A 9,815-nucleotide genomic window follows, 5' to 3' on the forward strand; every position below is an offset into this window, starting at 1 on the left:
CGGCGCCGGCCCTTCCCGCCCGAGCCCCTCCCGTACGGCCGCTCGTGCCTGGTGCCTTCCCTTGGCTCTCAGGAGAAGGTGTCCGAGCGCACTCCAGCCAGCGAGAGCCTGACCTGAAGCCCTGTGAGCCGCGTTGCCCTCGCCTCCCGCAGTTACCTCCACTGGCTGCGGGGAGGGGTCCAGCGTGTGCAGCTGGAGCGGCAGAGCCCGTCCCTGCAGGGTGGCAGCCCCACAGACCACCTTCGGCAGCCGTGCTTTTCCTTGTAACAGACTTTTTTAGGGCTGACCTGCTGCTTTCCAAGCCCAAGAAGCACTGCCCCACCTGCAGGAGCTGAACCTGTCCAACTTGCCACCGAGAGCACCTGCAGTGCTCCTAAACCTTCCTGGGCTGGAAACAGCCTTGGCTGTAGCCCCAGGCCACCATCCTCAGATGTGACACAGCTCCATACCTGCTCAGAGTAACAAAACCTTCCTACCAGCCACCCTCCAAGCTTCTTCATGCTCCTCCAGTGCTGCAGCACAGTCCCAGTCTTGCCTGCTTTGGCCCTTTTGCCCCGCAGTCAGCCTGACCCCTTCCCCAAACCTTTGGAAAAGACACAGCCCGGAGTTTTCCACAAGTGTTTATTGTCCCAACAGACGGGAGGCAGAGGCACGGTCAGAGCCCCAGCGACCTGCGGCTTCAGTTGTTACCGCAACACCCCTGGGAGAAGCTGTAGGCACGAGAAGGTGCAGGGTGCCAGGGTGGGAGCCGTAGGGGCCGGGAAGGAGGTAGCTTGTCGTGGTGCGGTAGTGCAGCAGCATGGCTGAAGTGTGCAAGTACCCGCCTGGGGCGGGGGAAGGCACCAGGATTCGCATAAGTGCTGCAGCACTGGGCAGCAAGGGCGGACCAGGGTCTCTTCCTCACACCAGGCACAGCAGCAGCAAGCCCCCACCCAGCTGGAATGGCACTGGGAGAGGGGGCTTGTACCCTAAACACCCCCCTTTCAGGAGTGGGAGCATAGAAAAACGTTTCAGTGCAGCACAGGCCTGGCTGGGTAGGCACACCATTCTCTGGAGATGCTACCTGATCGCCAAACTGAGCAGAAAGGGTTTTATCCTTTTCTAACCCCCTTCTTGGTCAGAAAGGATCCCCTACATTGACAAGAAGAGCCAGGCTGTGCAGATTCGTACCGTTGTAGCGCTGCCCCAGGGCTGCTTTTACCTTTATTCCTGCCCACATGATTGCCCTCTGTGCCCAAAGACTGACTGTGGAGGCGGGGGGATCAGTGCCACCACAGAGAGGCTTGGCTGTCTGGAAAGTATTTTGTCTCACCTGCCAGTGGCAGGGGAGCAAAGCAGCTGGGTCACCCCCCCTCGAACAGGAGTCTGAGGCTCAGTAGCTCAGCCCTGTGCTCTCACAAGAGGGCAGGACATAGACAGGAAGGGTGGGAGGTTTGCCCTGGGATGGGCAAGGTGCAGGCAGCACACACCCCAGCCCCCAGCCAGCAGCACCTGAGCTCGCCTCTTTGGGCAGGAGATGGGAGGACAGAGCCGGGGGTTGATTTTGGGGGGCATAGAAAGGGCAATGGGGCACAGGGAGGAGCTCACTGCTCTGTGTGGCTGAAGTCATAGCAGAAATTTAAGTTGCTGGGGGGCTTTGGGACGGGAGGGGGGGTGTCAGGGATGCTGATGTTCTCCAGGTCCAGGAGCCGCAGCTTGAGCTCCATGGACAGCAGGACATCAAGGTCTGTCTGCGTTCGCTCACTCATCATCTCCTTGCCCAGGAGCACGTTCAGTCCATCCGTCCAGAGGCAGAACTAGGGAAGCAGAGCACGGGCATCTCTGGCACCAGCCCTGGGCAGCTGGAGAGTCCACCTCTTCCTTGTCCGTGGGTCCCACCCCAGGGAATCCCAGGAGGGTGGGCTGGGACACACACACCCCCTTTTCCACCTGCTATCCCCTGGCAAGGATATCTGGCCACAGCGTGCCTCCCCAGGGGGCCCTTGGACCTCACCTCATACCGAGTGGGAGCAATGAAGTTAAGGCAGTATTCCTCCACATCATACACAATGGAGAAGGCCAGCTCCAGGACATCCTGCGGGTTCAGCACAGGGGGTAGCCAGCTTCTCAGCTGGATTCTCTCCAGCCCCAGTGGGGTTCAGAGCAGGAGCTGCCTCCCAGCTGCCTCCTCTGTGCCCCAGAAGACCCAAGAGGTCTCCAGTCTCAAACCACATGAAAAACCTGCCACTGTCTGTGAAACCACCCAACCTGGCACCATCCACCCACCACCAAAAATCAGCAGCAGCTCGAGAGGGGAGGGTGCTGGGCCCCCTGCGCAAGGTGGGGTGGGAGGTGCTGACCTTGTTCTGCTTCCCAGAGCTCTTCTCCTTCATGTGTGGACACTCCTTCCCCATGAGCAGCATCTTCATGTCCACCACAGGAACTGGGGCAAGCGGAGGAGCTGTAAGGGCCCGCTCTCCTCTCCTCTCCTCTCCCCGAGGTCTCCGGTGTGCAGAGCCCAGCAGAGCCCAAGTGTCGGGGCTCACAGCCACCCGCAATTCAGGGTGGGGGGGCTCAAGCCACTCTGCAGCATCCTTTGGAGAGCCAGCCTGCCCCAGCCTGAACTCCCACAACTCCCAAACCCATGGTACCAGTGGCCACTGGGCCAGGCAGCCAGGCAGAGGGGCAACTCCCACCTTAAGGCACGCCCAGCAGGTCAGAGCTGGGGTGGGCAGAGGGCTCCCCTCCCTCCTTCTCACCCCCTCTTTCCCTCCATCACCTACTTTTCTCTGGCAGGCTCTCGATGGGGGGAGAGTGCACCCCCTCCTCCACGTCCCCATAGTGCAGCACTTTGTGGTTGGGTGACAGGCGACAGTACCAGAGCTTGTCTGCAGCAGAAGGGCCGTTCGGAAATGCTCAGCCCCCTGCTGCTGAGGTCCCCCCATCCCCACGTGGATAGAGCTGCCCCCTCATCAGCACATCCCACCCCATGGGTGAGCCCACGCTGTCGGTCCAGGGAGCCGGGCATGCTACTCCCTGCAGATTAATTGTGACTTTCCCAGTGTCAGGGGAAGTGGGGACAAGCCTTTAACCCCCTCCCGGGACTCGCAGGAGCAGAGGGCCAGCACTCACCCTGCCTGCGGCGGCTGCTGATCTTGCGGAAGAGGGTGCCCTTGCAGAGGTGCAGCAGGCGCTGCTGTTGGATCAGCTCCAGGAGCTCCGGCTTCAGCCTCTCACGCAACTCCCTGGGACAGAAGCCAGCAGAAGAGGAGCACGGTCACTTCAACAGGCGCTTGCTGACCTCCCCCACCCCACGGCGTCTCCCCCACAGCCCAGTCCCCCACCGCAGCTCTGGCTCCCTGCCCGCAGCCCACTCACAGCACAGGCACAGCCAGTGTCTCCTCTTGGTGCAGCCGCTCCGTCTGCCGCAGCTTCAGGATCTCGCTGTAGTTCAGCGCGTTCACTCTGGTCTTGAATAGCTCCAGGGAGGTGGGTTTGAGGGACAGGGTCCTGGTGATCTGCTCCCGCACCACCTGCAGCACCTGCAGGGGCCCAGCACACCACCCCCAGTCTGGTAACGCTCCCCAGAGCCCCTGAATTTATGCACAGCCCACAGCTCAGCATCCCCCCGCACCTTGTCAAAGTCCTCCTGGGTAGCACGCATCTCCTTCCAGGTCTTGTTCACCAGCTGGATGCAGATGCAGAAGAGCTCTTCAAAGAAATGGTCCTGCCCGAAGAACATAGGGTAAAAGGCCTGAGCCGTCTCCGAGCCTGTGGTGAAAAGGACAGATGATGCCAGACTCCCCAGTTTTTCCAGGGGATTTCAGTGCCCAGGAGAACCAGGACATTTCCCAGCCCTCCTTCCCCTTCCCCTGCTGTCGGCCACACCAGATGCACAGTGCCCTGCCCTGGAAGCTTGTTCCTGCTCCTGCCAGCCGGCCGGCAGCAGGGCAGGGAGGTGGGCAAGCTGGGGCACACACATACACGGCTCTCCAACGTGCAGGATCTCACAGAGGATCAGGGTCAGCTGGATGCTGCTTCGAGCGAAGGGGCATTCGTGTTTGTCTTCCCGGCTGCTGTTCTCGAGGACAAACTGGAGGAGAGGGCCGTTGCTTTGTGTTACGTTGGCCACGGACTCGGGAGGCTGCCCCAGTGGTGGGGCTCAGGCATCCCATGCTCCTCCTGAAATTCCTGGTTGAACTGTCCCCCCAGGTGAAGCCACCTCTAACAACTAGTTATCTCTCCCCAAAGTCCAGCCCCAGTCCCCTCCTTCCCTTGCCACAGTGCAGGAGCTGATCACAGACACAGCAGGCTGAAGTGTGGCTCATGCTCTGCTGGTTTTGCCCAAATTGCCCTGGTCTGATCAGACATGAACAAGGCCTAGAAACCCAGCTGTGGGTAAAACACTAAAAATTATGGGGACTCTTCAGTGCCACCAGCCCTCAAACACCTGCTCCTACCCACAGGGAGGACTTGGCTTCATCTGAAACAGGGTAATAGTAGGACACCTGCCCAACAGGGACATCCCTGCCTGGGTTTGGCCAAGGACAGGTAACAAAGGAGAAAGGGGAAAAAGAAGGGGAAAGGGGAAAAAGAAGGGGAAAGGGGAAAAAGAAGGGGAAAGGGGAAAAAGAAGGGGAAAGGGGAAAAAGAAGGGAAAGGGGAAAAAGAAGGGGAAAGGGGAAAAAGAAGGGGAAAGGGGAAAAAGAAGGGGAAAGGGGAAGGTGCAGATCCACCAGCACCTCTCCACCAGGTTGATCTCCAGGAGAGAGCACGCACCCTGCTGTAGGCGTTGGGGGTGTGCCTGGAGAAATACACCATGTTGTCGAGGGCGAGGAGTCCTGGTGGGGCACGGCGGAGGTCCTCCGCTGGGTTACTGTTGTTCTAGGTGAACACAAAAAGATGCAATTTAGCAACTGCTGCTTTCTTCTCCAAGCAGCAGAGATGCAGTCATGGGGTTTTGCCTTTTGAGTCGCAGCAGCTCCGCAGCACTCAGGAGCACCGAGGGAGCAGAAGGGAGGTACTGCACGGTGGCATCGACAGGGACACCAGGCTCAGGTGCTGCCGAGGCTGCGTGGCAAGAGCCAGTGTGAGGCTGGGGAGGGGCCGGTGGGGGACGCACCATGAATCCCAGCTTGCGGAACTCCTTGGCGCACAGGGACCGCCGGCGCTCAGTGCTGAAGTTGCTGGCGGGTGCCTCACTCTCCGACTCAAAGGCTGTTTGACGCAGCGACTGGAGGAGCTCCCGCTGCTCCTGGAGGGAGAGCGGAGAGGAGGGGGTGCTGGTCAGCGCCACGCAAGCAGGTTCTCCCAGGACAAACCAGCCATTAAATCAAATGTGCTGGGTTCAGACAAAGGTGAACCTTCACCCGCCTCTACTTCCACCAGTGGAAGAGCCCAGGCCAGACTGCTCGTAGACCTGTGAGTAGGGATCCATGGAGGTCCTCATGCGGCGCTCGCACAGGTTGAGGCTGACAGACTGCAGCACATACAGGTAATGGGCCATCTCGTCCCCCAGCGGCTCCGAGCTGTGGATGATGTTCTGCAGGAGACCATGAGTGAGAAGGTTCCCCCCAGCTGCTGCTCCCAGTTCCTCCAAGCCCAGGGCCCAACAGCCAAAGCCCAGCAGGTCCTGTTGCTCAATGGGTGTTAGGAAGTGGGCAGCTCCCGTCAGGGTTGAGCAAAAGCTGGGCACACTGAACCACAGGGCAGCCAAAGGTGCAACCTTGGGCACGTGGGTGGCAGCACCCACAGGAGGCATCAAGGAAGGGGTGTGGGGCACGCAAGCAACCCAGCCAGGCACAGTCACCAAAAGCTGGAGCTGAGGGGACAGGGGCTGGGGAGGAAAGGGCAGAGGATGAAGCACAACCCCAGATCCTCACCTTGTGGATAAACTGCCTGATGTTCTTCTCCCTCAGGTAGTCCATCATGTCCTAGGAAGGGAAGAAGCTATGAGACATTCTCCAGCTCCACATACCACTCTCTCCCCCCAAAAAAATGTGTTCCCTTTGCAGCCCTCACATCCCCACTAAGCTTGGTGTCGTGCCACAGGCAGGGTGGGAACAGAAAGGATCCAACAACCTCAGGAGTGACACCAGTGAGATCTGCCCCCAGCTTTCACTGCCCTAGCCCACCCCAGGGTGGCCCAAACAGACCCTGCCCCACCAGGCTGCCAGGACAGGCTGTGTCAGTCAAGGAGAAGAGGCAAGAGAGAAGACACTGAATTGAAACCTCTCTGGGCACCTCTCAGCCCCACCATCCCAGAGAACACAAATACTACAGCAGAGGACCCAGCTGCCCAAGACCCCACCTCACAGCAGGGCCCAGACGTGATGGCTCAGATGTGCCAGGCACTGGATATGGGCCATCACGGTCACTCTGGCACCACCAGCCATGACACTTCTGTCATTTGAGATCTTACATCCCCACCAAATTACTCCAAGGGGTTTGAGTCAGCTGAGGCCTCTCAGCAGAGCACCCCCATGACAAGGGCACAGTGGTGCCTGGATGTGCAGTGCCCACTGCCCTGCCATCACCCAGCCCTGCCTCCTGCCCATGGACAGAGAGGAGCCCCTTACCCGCCGCTCAGCATCGGTCGCAGCCAGCAGCAGGGCAATCAGCAGGGCCATGGCCTTCAGTTGCAGCTGGGCATTTGTCCTGCAGGAGGAGGATGAGGAGGATGGGGAGAGTCACCAGCTCTGAGGGTAGTCGTGCCCTTCCCCAAGGCAGAGTCCTCTCCCCACTTCACTGCTGGACCTCACTGCCCAGAGCTGGGGACCCACAGAGGCCAGAGCCATTGAGTAAGCAGCTGCTGACAGCAAGGCTAGGAGTGAGGTGGTCTCCTCACAGGGAGCTGTGACTGCAGAGCACCCATGGTCAAATACTTCTCTGCATACGCCCATGGGTGCAGCATTTTGGAGGTGCAGGAAAACCCAGGGTGAGCAGAAGACTCCCCTCTGGCAGGAGCCCTGGGCATGAGCCTATCTATTTTCTAGAAAGAAAAACCTTCAAACTGAAGAGATGCAGATGAGGGAACAGAGAACCCGCCTTAGCTGAGGGATTTAACAAACTTTGTTTGTTCAGTACAGCACCACCCCTCCCAAGTTGCAGGGAACTTACTACTGCTCCTAAATACACTGGGGAAAGGGAAGGAAGATCCAGTGCCAGAAAAAATGCCAGTCGGCTAAAGAACCAGGATATCTGAGCAAAGCAGGCCATGAATGAGGCCATGAAGGAATCTGACCTGGAAACAGGATGGTTTTCAGGAGGGTCCATCCCTCCCCCAGCAGCGGGACAGGACACACTGCCCACTCACAAGTTGTTTAGGAAGAGACAATACAACACTGTGCCAGGGATAATCATCAAGACCCAGAGAAATCTCCTCCACTGTCTCATCCCCACTGGCTTTGGGATGGGGCAAACAGTGCTCTGGCCTCTCCACTTACACCTGCAGGTGGGTGAGAAGACGATCCAGTGTCACTTCTTTTTTAACTAGTTCAAAGAGCAGGCGACTGGTAGGCACCATGTTCTCCAAGATGGATAAGGAGAGCTGCTGGACAGACACATCCACCGTGTTCATATTGACGTAACTCACTATCTACGAGACACAAAACCACCTGTCAGTGGCAGGCTGAGCCTTGGTGACAAGGCCAACAAGGAATCCCAAGGGTACAAGCTGTGGAGCCTGTAGAAGGCGCTTACCTTCTTGATGAAGGCTGCACTAAGAGTCTCCCAGGAAACAAAATCATGCTCCATCAGCTCCATGAAGGCCTTCAGGGTGTGAGCTATCATCTCCCCTGTACTGGAGGGATAGACAAGCAAATGCAGTGAGGATGGCTCCAGATACCCCACCATGAGTCACCACAATAAGAGGGGAGCACAGCTGCATGTTGGTGGGTACGTTAGAAACAGCTCGAGAAGCAGATAGCAGTGAACAGGAGAAGAAAGGAAAAAGACTCCTAAGAAATCAGACTCTCGCTTAGTCATCCAAGGAAGTCAAGGCAGGGGAAGTTCCAGTTTCTGGAAAGCTGCGTTACCACGGTACAAAGATCACTGCAGTCAAGGCCTTGAGAAAGACAAGCCACCCCAAATCCCTCCCCCTGCTTCCAAGAAACACACACTGTGCTGCCTGGTGTTAGGCTCCACACCCTCTGTGAGGTAAGGAGCTCAAAGGAGATGTGCCATCACATCCTGGAAGAGTCAAGTAAGCACTAGTATCTGGCAACCAGGGTTTTCTCGAGCTGCCTGTAAATCTCTCACAGCTAAACCCTCGGGGCAGAGGGACTATTCAGGGTGGCAAAATGAGCAGCAGTGGAGGCTGGGATCATCACAGGGGGTTTCCTGGTAGCAAAACCCATGAGACTGCAGGTGATCCAGGCGGTTCAAGTCTGAGCACATTCACGAGGAGCCAGGACCACAGACCCGTGGGGACCTTCCCCAGGCTGCCAGCATGTGGGAACACATGTACCTGGAGGTAAGGAGCCTGCAGCCAAGCGGCCTGCTGCCAGCACTGCCCTGCACACACAGGGATCAACGAGGCAGGACCACAAAGAGAGTCAACTCCAACACCCACCTTAGAGCTCACGCAGCATTAGCAAGGGAGAAGAAACATCAAGAACTGCAAGGAAAGTCCTCTCCTGGTACTCACTCGTTCCCTTCTTCCACAATATAGAAGATTTGTTTCAAGCCATTCCTGTTGATGAACTCCTGAGCAAAGGTAACATCCTGGGAGAGGTTTGCTAGCTTCTTCAGAGAGTCAGTCTTCACATCTGAGTTGTTGCTCTGGATCCCGCTGTACAATCGCTCTGCTTCTTGGTCCTACCAGGAAGGAAAAATCAAGCCAAAGGGGCTCATCGAAAGACAGCGACAAGCTTGGAGAAGGTTGGAAGAGCTTAAGCACAAGTTTTGGAAGGAGGCTCAGGCTAGAGTGGCCCCAGGGAGGAGCTGGACCAAGACAGAGCCACCAGAGCAGAGACCAGGAAGAGGTGAGGAAGGAGGTCAAGCTGGTTGATGAGTTGGCCCACACGTCCAAAGCATCTCAAGATGATTCAGTTTCTCTTCAAACTCCCCCAAGCTCTGTCGAGGGAGAATGAAGCTTGAGACAGGTCTCCTCCCTGTGTTACTTCTGCTGGGTCTGAGGCACCGAGAGGAGCCATCATGAGCCAGAAGTCACCAAGCGAGGCGGCAGAGGGCTTGGAGCACCGCACTGCCCCACTGCAGGGCGACAGCCCACCAGAGCACGCGGCAGAGAAGGAGACGGAGGGACAGAGGGACGTACCGGGGAGGTGGTCAGCCGTAAGATGCTCCCGTTCTTAATCTCCCCGCGATTCTGTAAGGAGAAGGGAAGCGGTGAGCTGGTGAAGGCCACACGGGTGGGGCCGGGGAGAGCCCAGGGGGTGTCTCACCGACTCGGTGATGTAGGTCTGCCGTCCATCCACGTACTGCAGGGCGTAGTGCTCGGCGTTGGGCAGGCTCCACCTGTGGGGACGGGTGGCTGGTCACAGCACCGTGTGGCTACTGCCGGTCGCCACGGGGCCAGCGGCAGCCCAGCTGCGGCTGTCACAACCCGGCGGGAAGTTCTGGCCTTTCCCGTGCGGAAGAGGGGAGCGACGGGTGCCGGTACTCACGCATCGCAGACGTCCTTGAGCACCGAGGCGAGGGGCTTGGTCTGCAAGAGAGAGGTCGGCCATGAGCTGCGGGTCAGGAGTGCGGGGCGGGGGGGCCTGGGGGGGCCCGGGCGGTACCTGCTGGAGGTCGATGAGCTGCGGGATGGCTCCCACCATCTGGATGGCGATCTTCACCACGTCCTTGGGCGGCGGCATGGCTCCCGCGGCCGG

General features: G+C 58.4%; 1 protein-coding gene across 5 annotated transcripts; it reads right to left on the minus strand.

Annotated features, from left to right (window-relative positions):
• Positions 1–277: 277 nt before the first annotated feature.
• ELMO3 (engulfment and cell motility 3) lies at positions 278–9,808 on the minus strand. 5 transcript variants are annotated; one of them, XM_026856489.1, is made up of 20 exons: positions 9,723–9,808; positions 9,606–9,646; positions 9,384–9,456; positions 9,257–9,307; positions 8,627–8,796; positions 7,681–7,780; positions 7,425–7,576; positions 6,558–6,636; positions 5,862–5,912; positions 5,399–5,521; positions 5,102–5,233; positions 4,759–4,863; positions 3,964–4,072; positions 3,614–3,750; positions 3,358–3,521; positions 3,112–3,224; positions 2,763–2,867; positions 2,340–2,422; positions 1,994–2,074; positions 279–1,796 (listed from the first exon to the last, which is right to left on the minus strand). In XM_026856489.1, exons 1-20 carry the CDS (start codon positions 9,798–9,800, stop codon positions 1,584–1,586), a joined length of 2,160 nt encoding a protein of 719 aa, XP_026712290.1. In that variant the 5' UTR covers positions 9,801–9,808; the 3' UTR covers positions 279–1,583. The 5 variants fall into 5 exon arrangements, with proteins under 5 accessions (XP_026712291.1, XP_026712290.1, XP_026712293.1 ...); XM_026856491.1 differs by having other exon boundaries at positions 1,657–1,796; positions 2,001–2,074; XM_026856490.1 differs by lacking the exon at positions 2,763–2,867 and having other exon boundaries at positions 278–1,796.
• Positions 9,809–9,815: the final 7 nt, after the last annotated feature.

This window comes from Athene cunicularia, assembly GCF_003259725.1.
Source record: "Athene cunicularia isolate RWA chromosome 11 unlocalized genomic scaffold, athCun1 chr11_part1, whole genome shotgun sequence".
Lineage (NCBI taxonomy): Eukaryota > Metazoa > Chordata > Aves > Strigiformes > Strigidae > Athene > Athene cunicularia.

What these genes read in the sequence shown, in the direction of transcription:
- ELMO3 (XM_026856489.1), bottom strand. Translation starts at nt 9,800, where the DNA reads ATGCCGCCGCCCAAGGACGTGGTGAAGATCGCCATCCAGATGGTGGGA. An exon ending in CCCCCAACGCCTACAGCAGG is followed by an intron (nt 4,073 to 4,758) that starts GTGCGTGCTCTC and finishes CCTCTCCTCCAG; the next exon opens with TTTGTCCTCGAGAACAGCAG. An exon ending in CGAGAGCCTGCCAGAGAAAA is followed by an intron (nt 2,423 to 2,762) that starts GTAGGTGATGGA and finishes CGCTTGCCCCAG; the next exon opens with TTCCTGTGGTGGACATGAAG.